The sequence below is a fragment of the Protomyctophum parallelum genome (assembly GCF_964188405.1).
Source record: "Protomyctophum parallelum genome assembly, chromosome: 19".
NCBI classification, from domain to species: domain Eukaryota; kingdom Metazoa; phylum Chordata; class Actinopteri; order Myctophiformes; family Myctophidae; genus Protomyctophum; species Protomyctophum parallelum.
The window spans coordinates 25,806,888-25,829,927 of NC_139717.1; the positions used below are offsets into that span (position 1 = coordinate 25,806,888).

The window sequence follows — 23,040 nt, forward strand, 5'->3', positions numbered from 1 at the left end:
TTTATCGGCAGACTTAGCAGGCAGACAGAAAGACAGACATACTACAAATGTTTGTTAGTTTTATGGAAACAGTCGTTTGTGTTGAATGTGCTAATTGCACGGAATTATTAAAAAGAGAAATGTTTGATTACAAATTGTGTAATTGACAGAATAGAAATGGAAGGCTAAGCCATAAAAGAATACACATTGTTGTCAATTTATCAACTGGCCTCGTGCCATTTTTGTAATGTGGCCGACGGGTTCAGCTATTTGATTAGCCCAACTCGTAATTATAAGTTCAATGTTGCCTCCTGCTTAGTTTGCTTTTAAATACTTTAACCCAAGGCATTCCTATTTTGGGCACGTCATACATGGGTGAACATTTTTCTAAATCTTTTCTAAAAATAGTCAATCACATATTATTTATCAATAGCCTTGACTTATTCTATAAGTCACTTGCTTCCATAAGGGGTTGGAAAAATACTGTAATGCTAGTCAAAACAACGATGACATTCCAAAGCATAGAGAAAGGTTTCTGTTATCATAACTGCAGTTTCTAGAAATGTGCAAAATCTAAATAATGGTTGTTTGCCTTTGTAATTATTAGATTGAATTGTCTCGGCATTAGGGTATATTTCTGGAGATTCTTTTTTTTTTCTCCCTTTGGATCACTTTACAATAATTTGTAACAATTTGTAACCACACACACACACACACGACAGGGCCAGCCTATAGAAAACCCAAAGTAGACAAATGTTTAATGAATCTAGGAAATACAATATATTTTTGGTGCAGGACTATAAGTCACATAGAAGTACGTACAGTTCAAAGAGTCCGCTCCCTTTGTAAAAACACTCATGTCTGCTTTTCACATCACAGCTACACTGAAAATGTGACGTGTATATGTATGTGGAGATATTGTGTCTTTACGCCCCCTTATATACACTTATATTATTACTATTATTATTATTATTATTTTATACAGCTTGAAATAAACAGCTTTTAAAACAAGGTAAGATTCCCATGGGTAATGCATTTCTATGCATAGATCCCCAAAATGCAGTTATGTATAATTTACATTATGTACAGAGGTGCTGGAATGCAGCGTTTTTATATTTCCATGAATTGGACATTACACGTTACACTGTGAAGTCCTCCAGACGTAGGCTGTCCTTGTGTAAAAAAAAAAGCTACGACAACAACCCATAAATAGAATGCCTCAAATGTCTTCTTATCACTCCCACACTGGGGAATGTAATGTTTTACTAATGGCATCATGTCCTCAACTCTATTCTCAATGCCAGACTGAGCCTATTCACTTCAATATACAATTAATATATTTAAAAAATATATTCTGTTATGGTTATACTTATACTTCTTTATATGCGCTTTTTGTTTCTCTCTCAAAGTGACTTTTTTTTCATTGCAAGAATACTCAGAATAGAAAAGAATAAAAGTGTGATTAAGAAAATCTCATATTTCACTGACACATGATATTCACTGGAACCGTAAAATCATAACAGGCGGAATTGTGAAAACAGATGAACTCGACCTGAAATTCACAGCAGCAACTTTTTTTCCCCCTCCCCAGTTAAATATACTACCAGATCAACCTACAAACGTTTCCAGCTTTGATTTCATGCTCCTTTCCCACTTTGACCAGTCCTGCTGCGCCGTACAGGCACCCTGGTGCTATGGTTTGGGCCCACAGCCTCACATGGGTGTCCCCACAGGGCCAGCCTCAGCCTCGTACTGGACACTAACTCAGGGGTTGACACTAATGTCTCAGAGGCAGCGTGCCCGGTCATGTTCTTACTTGCCCAAATGTCAAGCCCACTTGCCCCGAAAAGTAAATTGTCTGTTATAAAATGATAGGTAAAAGTTGAATTACTGTTCAAATTAACACTTTTTTTTTTACTTACTGGGGCTGTGCGAAAAACAAATGTCATACCAAATTTTCTTATGCCAAATACCTACATACTGTAGCTATGAATATGACTATGGGTTCACACTTGTTGTTTTATATTTGTAAGTGGAGATTGGCACATTATAGGTGCCACAGAACAGCCTGGCCACGTTCAGGTGTTTAGACAGATATCTCGTGTTGTGTTTATAGACTGTTGCGCCCCCCTCTCCATCGAGCACTTGCCCCGTCGGTCGGGGCAACGCAAGCACAAACCTCCACCTGCCCGAAAGTTTAATTTGACCCGTGGTGTCAACGCCTGCAGTTCGTTCCACTCACTGTTGGCACGTAGTAGTGTGTCCAGAGCAGTCCTGCTGGTGGTGAATGGGCACCTCCTCCTCCACCTCCTGCGTGCCTGTCCCACCTTTCCTCACCGTGTCCCTGTCCCTGCGACCCTGCTGCCACGTCCCGCCGCTGCTGCCCACCTTGGACGAGACGGTCTGGCCCCTGAAGAGCTGCGCCTGCCGCTGACACAGGCCCACCTTGCTGAGCAGGATGAACACGTCCCCGCGGAAGGCCTTGGTGAAGATGGCGTAGAGGAAGGGGTTGGCGCAGGAGTTGAGCGGGTAGAACAGCACCAGGAGGATCTTGGAGTTGGACACGGTGATGAGCGGCCGGTCCAGCACGGCCGACATGGCGTAGAAGGAGATGGGCGCCATGCACAGGAAGTCGGTGAAGATGAGCACGGCCATGCGCTTGGCGATGTTGGCGTCCGTGGAGCGGGAGCGGTGGTGCGGGTTGCGCACGGCGCAGTAGATCTTCACGTAGCACGCGCAGATGGCCAGGAACGCCAGGATGTTGAGCACCAGCACGGACACGATGTACACCTGGGTAGATTATGATGGACCACATCGTTCAAGAACTAAAGCCCATATTCAATAATGTTGTGTTGATTTCGTCGACTAATACTAAGATGAAAAATGTTCGTCGACTACCTTTTTTCACTGACGAAAACTAAATGGAAACGAAACGAAAACTAAGCTATGATGACTAAAACTAAGACTAAATATATTGACAATTTCGTACAGTAGGTACCTGAGCCACGGTGGACTGGGTGTCCATGGGGAGGCAGATGCTGACCCTCTGGTAGCTGCTGACCCCGACCAGAGGCAGCAGAGCCAGCAGGAGGCAGAGGAGCCAGCCGCCCAGCATGACGGCGGCGGCGTGGGCCAGGCGCAGCTTGCGGTCCAGGCGCATGGCGAAGGTGATGGCGTGCCAGCGCTCCAGCGTGATCACCGTCAGCGTGTAGACCGACAGCTCGCTGGCGAACACGGTGAAGAAGCCGGCCAGGCCGCAGCCGGGACCCGTCTGCCAGTCAATGGCGTGGTTGAAGTACTCCGACCTGCAGGTTGTGTGAAGGCCCGGTTTAATGCAACGGATAATGAATGGCCAGGTCATACATGGGCAACTGCAGGCGGCCCGGGGCCCACATGCGGCCCCCACCATCACTTAATAAGGCCCGCAGGTTAATATCCCAACATTTATATGTTATTGATTTCAGCTAATTACTAGTATTAAAATGTTATTGTCTTGTTTATGTCCAATGTATTTGTATTTAGTTCAGAAAGTTAACATAACTATACCAAAATTCTGAATTAAAAAATAGCAAAAAAATCATTCAGGATTTCAATTCAAATATAGCAAAAATAGCTGATCTACAAGCTCAAAACGCGTCGCACTGCGACACGTTTTGAGCTTGTCCCATTGGCCGTGGGGCTTAGTGTCCCATATTGGCCGCATAGGGCTATAGTCTCCCATTGGTTCATGAAAATCCCGCCACTAGACCATGTGACTAGACGAAGAAAGTCGGAACATTGATCAGCTCTGCAAGCTGATAAAAAAAATATATATATTCAACACGACCTAAAAATGGAACATCCCCCCCAAACCCTTCCGACCTGGTGTGCAGGTCGACGGAGGCGATGAGCAGCAGGTAGATGCCCATGCAGAGGTCGGCCGTGGCCAAGTGACACATGAGGAAGCGCGACACGGACAGCTTGTAGTGGCTGGTGAGGATGACCAGCAGCACCACCACGTTGCCCAGCACGGCCAGCAGGCTGACGAACCACACCGACACGCGCAGGAAGCCGAAGCCCATGATGTCCTCGCACGGGTTGAACTCGTCTGGCGCCGGCGTGCACGTCACCTACAGTGGTGGAAAAAAAGTATATGCACATTTTGTACTTTAAATTGTTTCATCTAGCGTCCCCCCCCCCTGCTTAATATGCTAAACCCACTATTTGTTTAATGTGTTTAATTTGTTTAATCCGTTTTTAAATAATTAAAAAGAAAGAGCGGATTTGTCCCGGACCTGGTGACGAGGCGTTGCGTTATGATGAAGCCATCCTCTGGGCTGCTAGGGCTTCTGGGAAAATGAGCCCAATGCAAGTGGACGGGCCGTTTGTTTGGACTACAACATGCTGTGGAGGCTATTGCTGTTTCGCAATGTAATGGCGGCCTGTTTTTCTCATCAACAACAAACCATCTGACTATCTGACCGGATTTTCGTGGTTCAAAGCTGCAAATACTTCTGGTTTTCAAGGGGGTCCACTGCTGCTCACCTCCTCCTCCTCCTCGCACACCACGTAGTCGTAGCGGTTGTCAAAGTCCTGGCTGGTGTCCTGGGGGTTCTTCAGGGTCTCCCCGAAGCCCACGTCCTCGTCTGGCTGGCCGCCAAAGTAGGCGTGATAGTGGAAGTCCCCCCGTCTCCAGTCCTGTTTTTGGTGCGGCGGCGGCTCTCTGACGTCGCTGGACTCCTGGTCCTCGGGGGCCGCCTCGGAGGCGCGGACGCCCCCCTGGAGGGACGGCAGCATGCGGAGGGGCCCCGGGGGCGTTTCGGAGGCTCTGTCGCCCCCCTGGAGGGACGGCATGCGGAGGAGGGGCCCCGGGGCCGTTTCGGAGGCTCGGTCGCCCCCCTGGAGGGACGGCATGCGGAGGCCCCCCGGGGCCGTTTCGGAGGCACTGACGCCCCCCTGGAGGGACGGCATGCGGAGGCCCCCCGGGGCCGTTTCGGAGGCACTGACGCCCCCCTGGAGGGACGGCATGCGGAGGGGCCCCACGGAGCGCTTGTGGTGCTGGTGGTCGTAGTACGCAGTCAGGTTGCAAATGATGTACTCCCGGAATCTGGAAAAATCAAAAACGCACGCACGGATTATTCCGATTGGATAAAACCAGTGGTGGAAAAAGTACCCATGTTTTTTTACTTAAAAGCAACGTAGAAATATATCTATTACAAGTATAAGTCTGGAATTCTAAATTCAGTATAAAAGTACTCATATAAAATAACTCGTTATGCAGAATGTGCCATTTCACAAGTTTTCAAATGTATGAAGTTTTCAAATGTATGAAAATTCAAATGGCGGAAATGTATATAGGGCTGAAGTGAAGCTGAAAATGTTACTCCAGTAAAGTACTTGAAAGTAAATGAGGAATACGGCACGCCCCAAATTTAGGCAAGTTAATGGAAAGAAAAATCCACCGTAGACTAGACTGGTCTGCAACACATGCCCTCCTGAGCACCCCATGGCACAATCAAATTATTTATATATCCAGCTAAAGTAAAATGATTCCTGTTTTGAGAGAGTCATTATGAGTCTGGCACGGCCCCCTTCCTACAATAACAGCCTTGAGTGACAGTAATGACGGCAGCTTGGTAAGAAGTTATAGGTAAACGCGTCAGCGAGTTGATTTAATCCTCGCCAATGTCCACACCATATAAGTGCAGCTGCCGCTATTCACCGGCGCATTATGCATTAATCATATGAAATGCACAGACTATACAGGCGCATCTCACTGACTGCTGTTTACTGTGTAGTATGCGCCATGTTGTTTACAAACTGCAAATGTCTGTCACCAGGCGCGCTTCCTCTGCCGCCGCAAGACAATTAACAGATTCTAGTGCGTTTCCTAGCAGCACTGGTGGAGAACATAAATCATAGACAAAAATGTACCAGCTTTGTTTTTTAGGAGTGGGTTTCATGGGCCCTAGCTTAACACAACCCAACGTTCTTCTGGCCAGAAGTGCCCGCTGCTCACCCGCGCTTCTTCTTGAGGTTTTTGAAGGCACAGCAGTGGCTGGGGTAGGTGAGGTCAGCCATGGTGAGCTGCTTGAAGGTCTTGATGGGGGGCAGCTTCTTCAGGGCCCAGGCCTGGCGTGCCATCAGCTCCCGGAGAGACTCCATGCCTGCGGTAGGCAGGGAGCTGATCGCTGTCAGGGACACGTCTCTGAGAGAGGGAGAGGGGGAGGGAGGGAGAGAGAGAGAGAGAGGGGGAGGGAGAGAGAGAGAGGGGGGGAGGGAGGGAAAGAGAGGGAGGGAGGGAGGGAGGGAGGGAGGGAGAGAGGGGGAGGGAGGGAGGGAGGGAAAGAGAGGGAGGGAGGGAGGGAGGGAGAGGGAGAGAGAGAGAGGGGGAGGGAGAGGGGGAGGGAGAGAGAGAGAGAGAGGGGGAGGGAGGGAAAGAGAGGGAGGGAGGGAGGGAGGGAGGGAGAGAGAGAGGGGGAGGGAGGGAGGGAGGGAAAGAGAGGGAGGGAGGGAGGGAGGGAGGGAGGGAGGGAGAGAGAGAGAGAGGGGGGGAGGGAGGGAGGGAAAGAGAGGGAGGGAGGGAGGGAGGGAGGGAGGGGGAGAGAGAGAGAGGGGGAGGGAGGGAGGGAAAGAAAGAGAGGGAGGGAGGGAGGGAGGGAGAGAGAGAGAGAGGGGGAGGGAGGGAGGGAAAGAGAGGGAGGGAGGGAGGGAGGGGGAGAGAGAGAGAGAGAGAGAGAGAGAAATGATTTAGACAGTGAGCGCAACAGTGGAGAAGGGATATAGCAAATGACAAAACAAATGGTCAGATGTAGGGATTTCACAGGGGAAACTGACCCGAATTCAAGTGTTCTATGTACAGATAAAAGCACTGATAAAAGCACATCATGTGAGAGACATGCTGGGTTTGAGCGGGTTTGTAGGGGATCTAAATTTAATCCAATTAAGCTCCAAAGTGGAAATACATATACAATTGAAATGAATACAGAGATGATGTCAACATACTGTAAGTATTAGTGAGTATAAAGGCTCTGTAGTATACGGGTTGCTTGCCATTGAGAACTAATCTTCAATCTAACAAAGCATTGCAGTTCTTGTCCGCGAGCTACACCACTGTGTGTGATGGAGTTCAGTATACAGTTAATCACATAAAGGTTCCGTATAAATGCAAGCAATGCTTTTTGATTAAGTATGAAAAGGTCGGGAACCGATGCTGTAAGCGATGCTTTTTGATTAAAACAAAGTGTTTGTTAAAACGTTGAAGCTCTCTAGACTATTCTGATAGTAATCATTATGCTAGACTGTTTATTCAGTGAAAAGGGTCTCCCTGTCTCTCCAGATAATATTAAATGGAAAATATGTTTTCAGGGGGGACACCAATTTCGTCCCATCAGCAGAGAGAACCCATTTATCAGCTTCAAATTGATGGCGTTCCAGTTCCAATTTCCTGCTCATTCCTTTGTTTCATCACTTCCAATTTATTTAGTTTATCACAAACGTTTCACAGACCATGCATGGACATTCTCAAAATAGGGATGCTAGGTTGGAAGTGGTTAAGCTATTAGTTGTCATATGATATGATTTATTTATGTATTTATTTATTTAGCAGCGTGTTTCACATTGTTGTCACATTGTTGTCACATTGACGTGTTTCACAAGTCCAGCTGACTATATAAAAGTTGAAGAGAAACTTGTTTTATTGGCTGCATTTCAACCAACCACTGACAGAAGTGCAGTGGTGTACAGTAACTTAAAAAAATGCCGATCTACAAGCTCACCATGTGTCACGATGTGATGCTTTGTGAGCTTGTAGATCTGCTATTTTCAAATGATGTTTAATCATTTGAAATTTTGGCCGATGAGTACTTTCTGCTTTTGGTACTTTAAGTATAGCCTACATTTTGATACCAATACTTTTGGTACTTTTTACTAGTATAAAGTCATCTTCTACTACTGAAGTAAATTTTGAATTCAGGACTTTTACTTACACAGAGTAGTTCTACACTGCAGTATTGATACTTTTACTTAATTAAGTACAACACGTGAGTAGTTTTTCCACCACTGCAGAAGCAGCCTCGGAAACCCAGACGTTTTACTACAGAAGTAGTGGCTCTATCACAGCAGCTTGAGACACGCACGGCGCGTCACTCTCCATCACTGTCGTGGACGGACAGCCTGACCACGTGGCCCCGCCCCCCTTCCTTCCTTCCATCTGTTTCCGCACAGAATAATAAGACCCTCCGATCCGTTCGTTGTCATCTTTAAGCAATTACACACGGCGGCGTTTCTTTTCTTGTGCTCGAGGAGCTCCGGCCGGCCGTGCCAAAGCCAGCTCAACCTGACTGGGACAATCACATGCTCTCAACCTGACTGCATGGGACAATCACATGCTCTCAACCTGACTGCATGGGACAATCACATGCTCTCAACCTGACTGCATGGGACAATCACATGCTCTCAACCTCACTGCATTGGACAATCACATGCTCTCAACCTGACTGCATGGGACAATCACATGCTCTCAACCTGACTGCATGGGACAATCACATGCTCTCAACCTCACTGCATTGGACAATCACATGCTCTCAACCTGACTGCATGGGACAATCACATGCTCTCAACCTGACTGCATGGGACAATCACATGCTCTCAACCCCACTGCATGGGACAGACACATGCTCTCAACCTGACTGCATGGGACAATCACATGCATGCTCTCAACCTGACTGCATGGGACAATCACATGCTCTCAACCTCACTGCATGGGACAATCACATGCTCTCAACCTGACTGCATGGGACAATCACATGCTCTCAACCTGACTGCATGGGACAATCACATGCTCTCAACCTGACTGCATGGGACAATCACATGCATGCTCTCAACCTGACTGCATGGGACAATCACATGCATGCTCTCAACCTGACTGCATGGGACAATCACATGCATGCTCTCAACCTGACTGCATGGGACAATCACATGCATGCTCTCAACCTGACTGCATGGGACAATCACATGCATGCGGCCATGGGGGCCAGCATCTCCCCGCAACAACACCGCTGTTTGGTATATACACAGCGGTGGAAAGTAACTAATTACATTTATTTAAGTACTGTACTTTTACTCCACTACTTTCTTATTTGACAACTTTAGTTACTAGTTACTTTGTAGATTTTTTATTTATTTATTACAAAGCATACATTAACCACTTCAGCCCTATATACATTTTGGCCATTTGAACAGCAGAAATACAAGCTCACAATGTGTCGCGATGTGACGCATTGTGAGCTTGTAGATCTGCTAATTTCAAAAGATTATTATACATTTGAAAACTAGAAATGGGGCATTCTGCACAATGATTATTTATACTCTTGGTACTTTAAGTACATTTTTATGACAATAATAGCCTACATTTGTGCTTTTACTCAAGTACATTTTTAATTCCGGACTTTTACTTTTAGACAAGTGAGTACTTTTTCCACCACTGGTGGCACGCACGCACACACACGCGCGCACCACCTTCTGGAGGTCAGACAGAGGACGAGTGCTCTTCAATTTCCTCCAGATTCGTTATTCTGTCGTATCTCTAAAGGTCATCGCGTTAGCTAAATAATGTAATTAAAATAAAGCCAAAAGCCAAATCTATTTCTTAATCGCACTATCGTCGTTAAGTGTCGGTTGTTGTATTTATTGTTTTTGTGCTCATTTGCTCTCCCAAACAGCCTTGTCCTTTGCGCTCTTCTATCTCCTCACGGGGGAACATTGTGTGACACACACGCGCACACACACACACACACACACACACACACACACACACACACACACACACACACACACACACACACAGAGACACATGTAGACAGAGAGAGACAGCCATGACTGCCGGTCTGATTTTGTCATTCCCAGATGTTTGGCCCATGACCTCATCATCATCATGGTGGTGACCTCACCCCGAACACGTTCGTTCCCCTGTGGAAAACGTGAACCGCAACAAGGACCACATTTTACCCAAAGCAGCAGACACTCAACACTAACGGCTTCAACCGCACGGAGCACGATAACTGCAGGTTCAAGACTCCTGGCAGCCAAACAGCTCGTAAACACAGATATACAGGGTTACAAACGCAGAGATGAGAAGACTACAGTATTAAAGAGAAAACCAGCGGTGGTGGAAGAAAGGCTTTGCTTAAGTAAAAATAGCAACTACAAAATACAATATATATATATATATATATATATATATATATATATATATATATACAGTGTATGCAATTAGGTCGATCAGTTATTTTTGAATAGCCAAAGTATAAAATAGGACTCAACTAGTTATTTGTATTAAAGGTATCATGACATTAATTTATTATTATTATTTATTTTTCGTTTTTCTTTTAGGTTTTATGACCTCAATTACACCCAAAAAACCTCAACTTTGAAACATTCAGTGGATTGTCTGTGGTCTGGAGTTTTCTCTGGGGTTTGGAAGCCTTTTGAGCTGCAATGAAAACGGGCAAACCCAGTGAAAACAGTGACATCTGCTGGCTAATCCCATTGACATGTATGGGATTTCACAAATCAGCAGGAAAATCAGAGCACTTGTTTGAGCCAGAAAACCCCAGACCACAGAAAATCTACTGAATGTTAAAAGTTCAGTTTTTTTGGGTGCAATTGAGCTCAGAAAACGTTAAAAAATAAAAACATTCTTTAATGTCACAATCCCTTTAATAATCTAAATATTCAACGATCTAACTACATTTCTAAATATTTGCAGTGGAGTAAACGGTACATTATTTGCCTCTGAGATATAGTGGAGTGGTAGTTTAAAGTATTAACCCATTTTGGGCGGGAACCCCTTTTGGTGTTAGCATTATGTTATGCTTTAGCTATTGAAAAATAGCAGATATACAAGCTCATAGCGAGTGGCGCGCTACGAGCTTGTAGGTCTGCTATTTTTGAAAAATCGAAGAACGACTGACATAGACACATAGCTTTTTCAGAAAACTGTCAGGATGTAAAGTAAATGTACCTCAAGATTGTACTCAAAGTAAAAAGTACAAATTAATTCCCTCTTTCACACAACTGCGGTTCCATGATTTCCCGCGGCTAACGACACATGCAGCTGTGGAGGAGCGATTTGTGTCACTTTGATGATGTATGCTATCACGTTTCTCCAGACATTCTTCTCACCCAGTCTCTGGGTGAGAAATACATGGGAAATATGAATTATGACTTAGCTATGAATTAGAAAAGAGAAATCTCTCTAGGTCGTCCTCAGACGAGCCTTCCATCGTCGCCTCCAGTCATGCCGGTTCTCCATACATCCGGCCAGAAATCAATTGTTAATTGTTTCCCCGCCACGTGCAATCAAATCATTATAATAGTGATAACATAGAGAATGTCCAGAATTTGGTCCTTAATTGTGCCCTTTAAACAGGCCTTTAAACCAATGTCTTTAATTATGATGTAGCCTGGGCACTTATCTTTTTTTACTCTATTATTATAGGTATATTCAGTGATTTCATGCGTGCTGTTGGCCTGTTGCGTGTCCGTCCGTCCGTCCCCCCCCCCCCCCCCACACTGTAGTGCGTGCATGTGCACATCTTGTTACCGGGGCAGACTGGGGGGGGTTTCCAAATCACTGAATTCTCCTTTACACAGGCCTTTAAACCAATGTCTTTATAAGATTATGATGTATAGTCTGGACACATGACTATAGCCATTCATATAGGCCTATGCAGCTGTGTCAAATCTAGTCAAACAACTTGTTTTGCATAATTGAACCGCACCTGACGCCTAATCACCAAAAACATGAGTATAGCTACAGGTACACAGTTATAGTCAAAGCAATAAGGCCAAAATAAATCTTTATCCTCTCGGGTACTTACAGAAGTATGGGCCCACTGATGGTACCGGCGAACGCCTTGTCATCCATTTTGGTCAGATATTTGTTTCTGTGAAGGTACCTGCAGGCAGGATCACAAATTGGTGGTTGGTAGTATTAAGGGGAATATAAGTCACACTTAAAGATTTCAATCAGGACCGAGTGGACGCGAGGCACGGCCTGATAATATTTTCACGTGCCTCCTCATCACTATGCCTTCCTGTGTTTATTTTCTCTCGTTTTCACGGGGGGTGAAGCACTACAGCGAAAATTACGTTGTTGACTCAAGGTAGATAACGGTGGTGGTGTGGGGTGGGGGTGCCTCTAAAACACGCCGCACCTTCACTACATATCCCCCAGAATCCCTTAAATCCAATAAGGATAATAGACCTGTGAGCGGAGTGTTTGTCTTGGTCAGGGCGCGCCACTGGGATCACTTCTCCCCTCAGAGTGTGCCCCGGCGCCAATGCAAACACCCGTGTGGTAAGACACACTAAAGTGACTGAGCAAAGGGCTAATTAGGCCCCCATAAGGACCCGGGCTGTGTGGAGGTGTTGTAAAAGAGAAGAGGAGGGGGGGGGGGGGGGGGGGGGGCTGGTTTAATAGCATTAATATCTCATATCCTGACCATTCAGGTCTTGGGACCCAGAGGTGTGTGGGGTGGGGGGGGGGGGGGGGGGGTGGGGGGGACATTCGTCAGGTCTGCAAGCACACAGATTGTAGATCTACTATTTTCGGCCAGTGGTGAAAAGACTTGAATGTTTTTTGTCTTTGTGTTTAACTTTAGAAATTAAATCAACTCCCTCGGAGTATGACTGAGTCCTAGGCTCCAGCTTTAGTGGATGGAGATTAAGGTTGTTGTAGGACTTCCTGATAACCACTTCTGGACACTAGTTTTTCCCCGTGAGAGCTCTACCATGGAGGAAGAGCCCTGGGTTAAGCAGACTATAAGTACATTTGAGATGGCCGGCGGTGACCCAGCCGTGCTCCCACTGGGAGTGTGGTTGTAGCGTGGTTTTGGCGGAAAGGGATACGCATGCCAGATGTCAGAAACGGTTTAATCCAGGCAAGATACCAAACTACTTAATTGTTGGGGAAATAGACAGAACACGATGCTGCTGTGATGGACTGATTTGCTGTATGCCAGTGAAAGATATTATCATTCCTTCATATAACTGTTTCAGAATTCATATAAAAATAGCACTATCACCATGTCTGGATTAATAATCAACAACATGTAGGGTTTTATTTTCTGTCAGTCCTTTTAAATTCAGTTCTATAAAGAATATACAGGTTCTGTTAACAAGGTACTGCATATTGTGGAACAGTGTTGTGGCACAGTAATAAAACAAAACATGAAACATACACTTGGTCCAGCTTGGTCCCATTAAAAGCATGATGGTGGATCTCTGTGAAGCCGTTCCCGTACAGCATCCTGGGAGCAAACAGGGACAAATTGACACAACATGAATTGAAATGAAAAGCAGGGCGAAAAAAATCAATTTATTACGGTATATCTGATAACCATCTATATAGAAATGAAAGCTGTTTTCCCATCAGTTGCTATTTTTAGGGTGTGGCTCTGAAAGAGGATAAGCTATAAGTGTGTGTGTGTGTGTGTGTGTGTGTGTGTGTGTGTGTGTGTGTGTGTGTGTGTGTGTGTGTGTGTGTGTGTGTGTGTGTAATCTCGGAAACCGCTGGACCAATCAGCGTGCGTGCGTGCGGGCGTACATATCTTCGTCAGCACGTCATTGGTGATACCGTGGAATGAGTTGGCCCGACGTATAATGTAGAGATAGAAAATTATATCAAATGGTCCTTGAAATGAATGAATTAAATGAAATATTGAGAAACACTGTCATAGACTAATGAAACAATAAACTGTCAGACTAGTGACATCATGAAGTCCAGGATCCACATAAAGTCATGCCGCCAATAGATCTTGGTTTTATAACTTTTAATCTGCACTAAAAATAGAAGCGCTCCTCAGTGGGGGAGGCCACTTATTGCACACATTGCCTGCTGAGGATTTAACTCTCCGTGCTAATTTCTGCAGTCATTAACGCAAGAGTTCCTCTAACGCATTTCTTCTGTTTATGACATGAATCCTTCCAACCGTATAAACCACTTGAATGTGTAACTGCTTGTTAGCCTTAGTCCTAAGAGTCCCTGGCCAAGGTGACCCATAACTTGGCAAATATTTACGAGGGAGGGAACGGGGCCAATGAAACTGTATAGCTGTGTGTGTGTGTGTGTGTGTGTGTGTGTGTCTGTGTGTGTGTGTGTGTGTGCGTGTGTGTGTGTGCATGCGTGTGTGCGCGTGTGTGCGTGCGTGCGTACATGTGTGCGCGTATGCATGTGAGAGATTAGTTTGCATGTTTGCATATACTATCTTTGCTTTTGGACGTGCCGGTATGTGTGTTTGCATGTACTTGTACACACATTCAAGGCTGCATACTACCTTCTTTTTTTTTTAGCCCTGTTGTGTGTGTGTACTGTATGTGTGTGTGCATATCTCACGCCGTCAGCACGTCATTGGTGATACCGCGGAAGGAGTTGGCTGGGATGTGGGTGATGTAGGGGTGATCAGTGATTTCCCTGCAAGGCAACAGATGACAGACAGCAGCAGATTAAGGAGGAAATGAAATGCGAACACAGACGTTTGGTCTGGGCCAGCGATCAGCGCTGCATGGCGAAAGTAACCAAGTACTGTTCTTAAGTGCAATTTTGAGGTTATTTTTACTTTACTTAGGTATTTTTGATGCCTTTTACTCCCACTATACATCAAGGCAAATATTGTACTTTTTTACTCCACTACATGTTGCTTTGCAGATTTGGATATTAATACTTAAAAATAGAAGATCTGCAAGCTCACAACGTGCCACAATGAGGTGGTTAATGATCATCATTAAATAATTAGAATTCAATAACATGCTATATTTGATTCTTCTGAGTAGGCTACTTTTACTTGTCCTACTTGGGTATATTTTGCCTCTAATAGGGCCTAAACTCTTGGAGCACCACTTGTCCCAGTGGTGGGAAGGACAGGAATGCAGCATTGATGAATGCTCTCTCCAGTGCCGTGGCAGGAGAGCCAACATTAACCACATCATGAACCCTAAATGTCTCTATTCTGGGGGCAAACATTAGGCAAACTATACAAGCTCGTGTGTCAAGTGAAAATGATTTTTATATTAAAAAATATATATAAATAAATCTTCTATAACGATTCACATCCATAGGATACAGTCAGTGTCTGCACACTCCTGAGAAATGAAATAGTTATCCAGTTAGTACATTATTATTACACCTCTGAGGGATGAACCCAATAAAGGTCTAATGCGTTTTTCATCTTTTATTATGCTGTAATGCCAGCAGCAGCTTCCACTTTGGATGTGCACAGACATTTCTTATTGAAAATGTTTCTATGACTGTTCACCTTCCAGATATACATAGCACAGACAGAAGTAGTCTCTCACACTCAGTGTGTGTGTGTGTGTGCGTGCGTGCGTGCGTGCGTGCGTGAGAGAGAGAGAGAGAGAGAGAGAGAGAGACACACACACACACACACACACACACACACACACACACACACACACACACACACACACACACACACACACACACACACAAACACACAATATTGAAAATGTTACATAAAGCGAAGTGCAGTAACTGGCAACTTACAATATGAAGTTCATGTCATTTGACTGGATGTTGCTGAGGTCGGGGAAGACTTTCAGGCCAGTATTGAAAATCCCCCTGAGTGGAACAGGGATAAGAGTCATGGACAAAGAGTTCTGTGTTGCTTCTTGGGTTTCATCCTGAATAATGATATATCTTCTGCTCTTGGTTTTTAGTAAACAGAGCCAAACTTTAAAATGTGTGTCACAAACACCGCAGAGTGCACGGAGGTGTAGCACAATAGCGTTGACATCTGCACTCACACTTCATAAGAAAAATAAATCATATTCAACTTCTAAAGTTCAACGCAACTCCTGTTTGCAAAGATTATACTTCACTCTCGGTCTTAGTTCTATACTTGGCTGGCGCTTATTCCGAGAGATTAGAACGGAGGTGACTTCAGGCTGTACAAAGTCGACATTATCCATTTCCTAAAATGATAAATAAACTGGATGGAGTTAACAGCGAAGCATAATTTCCCCCACTCTAGGTAGCAAATCTTACATTAATGCACAGTTGATGTGTCGAACAAGATACGGCTCTGGAAAATGTGGTTTAATGTAACTCTTTCTGAAATCAGAGCGTACCACAACATGAAATTTAAACCTGACTGAGTCTTTGCCAGTACTGGCAAACGCACCGCGAGCTGCTAGGATTCCGAATAGATTATAATGGTTCAATTATCTGTCTGGGCTAAACATTTTGAAGGGCAAAGTCCCATTTCTCTGTCCTTAGGTTTAAGTATCATCAGGGTTTCAACGCCATGATAGGTGTAGTCTAACAAGGAGTATAGTGGAAGTAGAATTTTTTTGGAATATTTGGAATAAAAAGGAATTTTCTCTTCAACTACGGTTGAAAAAAAACTACTGTTTTGTAGCAGTTACTTACAAGTACTTGAGGTTTGGGAGGCTCTTAAAGGCTTCTGGATCAATATAGGTCAGCTTTTTTGCGTTCCGTATCTCTCTGTGAAAACAAATGGATAAACAAAAGACATAAAAAGCTTCATTTATGCCTGGAAAGCGTGTGCCATGCAGTCTAGATGAAAACAACAGTAACAGTAACTCATGGTAACAATGTTATTGGAATTATTACTTGCCTAACATCGCTGAGTCACATGCGGGCAGCATTGTACACAGTACATTATACACTTGAAAATGCTAATTTGATTCACACACACACAAAAGTAGATGCTGAATACATGCACTCTGTCTGCAGCTCCCTTTCGTGTTTGCTACAGGTCAGAGGAAGGCCCCTATAGTGCACCGACATGGCCATTGTAAAACACAAGCATTAGCACATGGCGATGTGCACGAACGTGCGTGCGGCATGCACGAACGTGCGTGCGGCACGCACGCACACATTGCTTGGACATCAAAAACTGCTGACACCGAATGGGGCAAAGGTGCGTGTCTCAGACAAATAGACAGGGGGAAAACTCCTGCTAGCACGCTGCCAAGGCCGGAAGTACGGTCCAATTACCATTTCATTAGTGTGTTTACTCCCGTCCACACCGGCTAGGCCCGAGAGAGAGAGAGAGAGGACCAGGGCCCGGCAACCCTGCACCGCTCTTCTGCTTTTACAACCCATGTGGTGCTCTGGAACGTGGGCCCATAGCTGGCACCTCTTCACACACCTGGCAGCAAAACCGCACCCAACAACTCGGGAGACGGGCATGTCGGGGCCAGTGGAAGTTCCCGTAGTGTTTGTGTGTTGAGCCACCCTGCTGGTGGAAAAAGAAACCTCATATCTCCGAAAGCCGCACAACCTCTAGGGCTGTGCTTGGAAGCCTCATCATATCCCCCTTGGCCAGGGAAGGAATTCCCTTTTGGATTATTAGACCATAGATGTTTGGCTTCCCGCGTGTGAGACACCTGGGCTTGAGTTCGGGTTGTTATAATCTGGGGGCTTCTTGTCCCAATTGCGTTTCCTGGTAGAAGGAGGTGATATGCCTAAAGGGGGTACATTTCGCGGAGTATGTAGGAGTAGAAGTCCATTGATTGATTGAATAGTTCATTAGACAGAATGTACCAGTAAGACGCCTGCGGGCGAAAAGCGGACACTGGCCATATACAGTATGGAGCGTGTCTTGAGTGTACAGAGTGTGATGAGATCAGATCAAGATATGGAATGTCAGAACAGGTCAGCTCCATATATGGAGATCTAAGGGTGGCAGCGTGGGAGGAGCATTTAATATACAGGGTTTGATGAGGGCCCAGATAGGGCCAGGCCGGGCGCGGCTGCACAAATAACTTTGGGGCAGGCAGTTTAAATGGACAGGTATCAGTCAAAAGGGAGACATCGAAAAGGGAGGATGGATGGGGAACGATCAACATATGGAACGTCAGAACAGGTTCTGACATATGATCCATATACTAATTGATGACATCAGGGATCTCCATATATGGGCTTAATTGTGACAGCAGGTCGCATTTACTGTGACATCAGGGATCTCCATCCCTGATGATGTACCATGTACCATGTAGGGGAGAGCCGCCACGATTGTAACGCTTCATGGTTGTAACATGAACGTTATCTCTTGATTGGTCAACGCCACCATGACGCCATCGCGTCAGTATGTGTACAGCAACGTACTCTACGTGCCCAGGAAGTTTGAAGTGTTTACCTTCATCCTACGGGGAGTTATTTGCGAAAAACTGACTTTTCTCAAAAGGCGTATCATTTTACACCTGGAGTATATGTGTGCTACAATTTTTTTCTTTGGTGTTAATATTTGTTGTAATAAAAATCCACATGGATGTCTTCATGCTTATGTTCTTCATTAGTTTGCATCGTGTTTAGACGGAATTCACATTAATTCTGGTCTGTAAGCAACGGCCATTATATGTAATATTTACATATTTGACATATTGGCCAATATTATATGTTCAGTCAGGTGTCTTCATTACTGAGTGTATTCTAAAATTAGTTTAGGGTTGTAACAACTTGTACAACTCAATCAATCAAACGTTTGTTTAATCAATGTATTTTCCCATTGAACTGACTCAAACGCTTAAACTGGTACACCCGATACTATTTAATATTTCCCTTATGTTTGATACATTTTCTTATCACATCCATGGTATGAAAACAATGCTAAGGAGTTGCTTCAATGACATATAATTGCTTTAAGCTGAAAACGATATGTTTAATGGTGTTTTTTAGCGTTGTTACATTTATCATGCATGCCGTTACAATTAATCCGATATGCGCAGCAAATGTAACACTGGAACAGCGTCCACGTTCGGTTTAATAACTCCCGACCTGTTTTATCAAAAAAAATAACTTGAAGTGGTTTATGGTAGCAGACATGTGTAGGTCTGTTGCCTGAAAATATGGATATGTAGATAAACGGATCTCTGAGTAAAAGAATGAAACGTGCAAAATGTTACATCCTTGGCGGCTCTCCCCTACTGTATTGGGAATGGATTTTGAGTTATACACTGACTGACTGATGGGACTGTGTTTATTGTTTTTCCTTTTATATAATGTTAATTGTCAACCTGTGGTGCTCAATCACTCAATCACAGGGATTAGCTCCCGCTGCCCGCAAGGGCAGTTGTCTCTGATAGGTCAGTAATTCTCAGTATCTCTGCTCACGGAAAATGAAAGCAAGCGTATAATAACACTATGTCATCATACATTTCTACGGGGTGTAATCTGTCACGGAGAGCGTGTTGCCGATGCAAAACAGCTGGTACAATTCACTTCTCCTTATCCTTCAAGCTATCCAAACGACACACCATGAGACAAAGAGTATTTTAAGAAGGGGATTTACACCCTGCTATGTACTAGGTCTAAATTTAAGTTGTAATGTACGCATGCCTACTTGGAACTATTACAGCTGGTGCGACCCCTAAACCACTGGTAGCGTTTAATTTATTGGACTTTGAATTAATACTTTGTGGACATAATCTGGAGATCCACGTGGGAACGTGGGCGTGGCTCCAATGTGGCCAGCCTCAGCCTGTCACGTCAGTCATCGTTGACGTCAGTCATCTGTCACACATCTGTCATATCTATGTCTGAAACCTAGATCTATCTATCTAGGTTCAAGCCTGATCAATGGGCTATATGCACACAGAATAATGCTTCCTAGTTCCAAGCCGCTTCTCTGTTCCATTTGTACACTCTCAGAGAAACACAGCTGTTACAGGGCCATTTGGCTGTGGCTCACCGCTCCAAGAGATGGGTCAAATGTGCGGAGAACAAATTTCACTGTGGTAACGTACGTGTGTGACAAATCGTACGACTTTGACTTTCGGAACACGCTCAAGGAGACCCACTGGTGTGTCCAGGGAAACTGCCCATAGATCCGAAGTCCCGTTAGTCCGAACATGCACTGCTCCCGTGCTTGCGGTTAGGTTTAGGTTTGCTCCCGTGCTTGCGGTTAGGTTTAGGTTAGGGTTAGAGATAGGGATGGTAATTTCGGAACAATGAACCTTCTGACTAATGACACGGCACCGTGTCCAGTGAGCCAACGTGCACAATAGCAGAACCCTGACTCCGTTGGACCAGAATGGAACAGAGACTTCATTAGTATCAGCGATAACACCTGTTATCCCAAATTCTAGACGGTCAGTCAGTAGGTACACTGCAAAACGTCCTCTATTATATTAATGCTGCAAGTTAAAATATGAAGAACGGTGAGAGGAACTTTTTTCAAGGCATTGTTACCTGTTACAGAAGATTTGTTTGTGTATAAGGTTAAAATAGTTGTGCGTCGTCATTAGGTTATAATGATGATTACGTTTAGGCCTGGGTTTGGTGTGGTTAAGGATCAGAGAGTGCCCTTAGCCAATGAGATTGTGTGACTTCAGTTTGGGTAGCCATAAAATACTTGGGAGTCGACTTTTGTATTGTGTTGAACCACATTATGGGGTGCGTGCCAGACTGCCAGTACACAAAACTGAAAAAGGTACAAATATGTGGCTGATCCAGTGAGTTTGTTAAAAACACACAGACAGACAAACAGACCCTCTTCTAGATGGCTCGCCTCTGAGGAGCGACGCTGTGAAAAGCAGCGCTCAGACAGACAGACAGAGCGGAGTTACGAGAGGTTCGCATGTCTCCCCCTCCGGGCTGCACACGCACAGCCTCGGCCCTGCAGCGCCGCAGATCCACATCTGGTGTCCGCCGCAAGCAGCCTGACAGGAAGCAGAGCATTAATTTGTGTCTGACCCCAGAAGAAACCTGAGAGAGATGCCATTATCTGTGGAATGGCCCTCCACCACCATCATACCAATCAGTGGGAAATTGGCACTGGAGGTGCAGTGAAAAACAAAAACAGAGACCCAGCCCTCTCCACATACTATAGCGAGGTTCGCTCTCGTTATCTCTGTCTGTGTTTTCTTAACTGGATTTGAGGGTGCTAATGAGCAAAAAGGGGATAACAAAGGCTAATTATCAAATCACGTGCTAAGCCAAGTCTCTCTCTCTCACACACACACACACGCACACAAACATGCACACACGCATGCGCAGTGCGTGCGCACAGTATACACACACACACACACACACACACACACACACACACACACACACACACACACACACACACACACACACACACACACACACACACACACACACACACAGTCACACACACACACACACACACACACACACACACACACACACACACACACACACACACACACACACACACACACACACACACACAATTACACTGTTTAGGAGGACACCATTACTGGTCACGACAGCTTGCAGTGAATTATGTGAAGTTCAACGAGCTGCAGACAAGTAAGAAATGATGTGTGGTCGATGTCGACGCAGCAACTCCATAGTAAATCTCAATCCCATAATTGAGCATATTGCACACTGCAGCATGCCGGACCCTTTCCCCCCCCTGAGATACTTGAACAAGAAGTTGAGCACGGAGAGCAGAACCACATGTTGGTTGTGGTTTAGCTTCACATTTCTAACATGGGTATTATCATTATGATTATGTCTGTTTTGACCGACACTGATAGCTATAATGCATGGACCAAATCCAGCCACGCCATATTTTCAGTTTACACACAGTAATCTAATCATATTAAATCCTATCGCCTTATCTGATCCTATCTGATCTTATCTCACTGGCACTGCAGTCAGCCCAGCCCAGGTTGTCCAACCAAAAGGATGATTTCTGAATCGCATGGACTGCTTCCGAGTGTTGAGCGGTGTTATTCGGAGTGCATGTCAGATGGACGGTATACTATCTTTCCACTATGTTTCCATCAATGCATTCCATTTGCTGTCATCGAGATTCAAAGTCGAGCTGTATTTCTTTCTCTTCACTGGGCCACGGGGGCAGCTCCGAAATGTTGAATAAAGTGCATGCCCTCAACCTTTTTTTATATATAGTTTTTATCCCACAATTTTGCAACCCATTTTTTTCACCCAGTGCCAATTATCTAATGTAATCCTGGGTGCTACACTTCCTCTGCCAACCTGAGGGGGCAGTGGACTGACCTCATGCTTCCTTCTATGCATGAGGAGTCCAAGCTGCTTCTTTTCACCTGACAGGGGAGAGTTACCCCGGCCGGACGTAGCGTGTGGAAGGAACACGTTATTCCGACCAGTTCCTTTCCCCTCCATCAGGCGCCACGGCTGGCCAAGGGGAGGTAGTTTAGAGATCAGGATTACTGCACCTGTGAGGGTACCTACCCTAGGGGACACGGGGAGAACATGCAAACTCTACACAGAAAGGCCCTTTCGCCAACCCCGCCTCGGGTATGGGCACTGATGACGCGGAGGAGAGAACACGCCCCCAGCGCCCACAGCGTCCCAATCGAACCCAGGACCTTCTAGCTGTGAGGCGACTGCTCCACCGTGCCCCGGCATGCCCTCAACTTTAACAACTCACATGTGGGTGATTTTCTTCAGGTTGTAGAACGAGTGCCTCTCCAACCTCTCCAGTGTCATGTCCACTGATATGTATCTGGAACAAAATCAAACATGAGTCACGTTAGACTCACATTCATCCATAATACTATAGGCCATCAAATGAAATACACATACAAGTCATCTTTCTAATCACGAAATAACGATGTGTTTGTTCAATATCCATGCGTGGCCCGTGTGATGGTTAATAGTCAGGCACAAACGAGGCAGTGTGTCAGTGTACCTGAAAGTGACACATAAGATCTGTTTTCATAAAATCAGTGAAAGTATGTGGTTAAAAAAAATCCATAAAAGCTCCCTGAAACTATCAGCCCACCTTTAGCTAAAGCTTCTAAACCATGGGTAATTTTACAGGTATGTGCCCCTACATATACATTACCTAGTCATCAGTCACTGCTTGCTTTCATTTGTTATTACTTGGTAATTACTATGTACATAATTGCTCATAAAATAAACCCTGGCCTTACCGTGGTATCTCCATAAAAATGCCAAAGAATCCTGTCTTTGTGGTGGGACCCATGTAGGGCAACAGAATAATACTGTGCTACTTTGAAAGATTTTGCAAGGTATTAATAGCTACAAATAACCTAATACGTATAGGTGCCATTACAGTC

At 45.0% G+C, this 23,040-nt stretch overlaps 1 protein-coding gene across 1 annotated transcript in view; it reads right to left on the reverse strand.

The window, feature by feature from the left end:
* Positions 1 to 2,185: 2,185 nt before the first annotated feature.
* Positions 2,186 to 23,040, reverse strand: part of tshr (thyroid stimulating hormone receptor) — a 29,867-nt gene continuing 9,012 nt past the window's right edge. The window contains exons 3-13 of the mRNA XM_083790148.1: positions 22,389 to 22,463; positions 16,409 to 16,483; positions 15,524 to 15,598; positions 14,357 to 14,434; positions 13,203 to 13,271; positions 11,841 to 11,918; positions 5,978 to 6,166; positions 4,504 to 5,065; positions 3,841 to 4,088; positions 2,978 to 3,284; positions 2,186 to 2,769 (exon numbers count right to left, since the gene is read on the reverse strand). Of these exons, the coding sequence (XP_083646274.1) occupies positions 2,218 to 2,769; positions 2,978 to 3,284; positions 3,841 to 4,088; positions 4,504 to 5,065; positions 5,978 to 6,166; positions 11,841 to 11,918; positions 13,203 to 13,271; positions 14,357 to 14,434; positions 15,524 to 15,598; positions 16,409 to 16,483; positions 22,389 to 22,463 (2,308 nt within the window). The 3' untranslated portion in view covers positions 2,186 to 2,217. The remainder of the gene's footprint in view (positions 2,770 to 2,977; positions 3,285 to 3,840; positions 4,089 to 4,503; positions 5,066 to 5,977; positions 6,167 to 11,840; positions 11,919 to 13,202; positions 13,272 to 14,356; positions 14,435 to 15,523; positions 15,599 to 16,408; positions 16,484 to 22,388; positions 22,464 to 23,040) is intronic.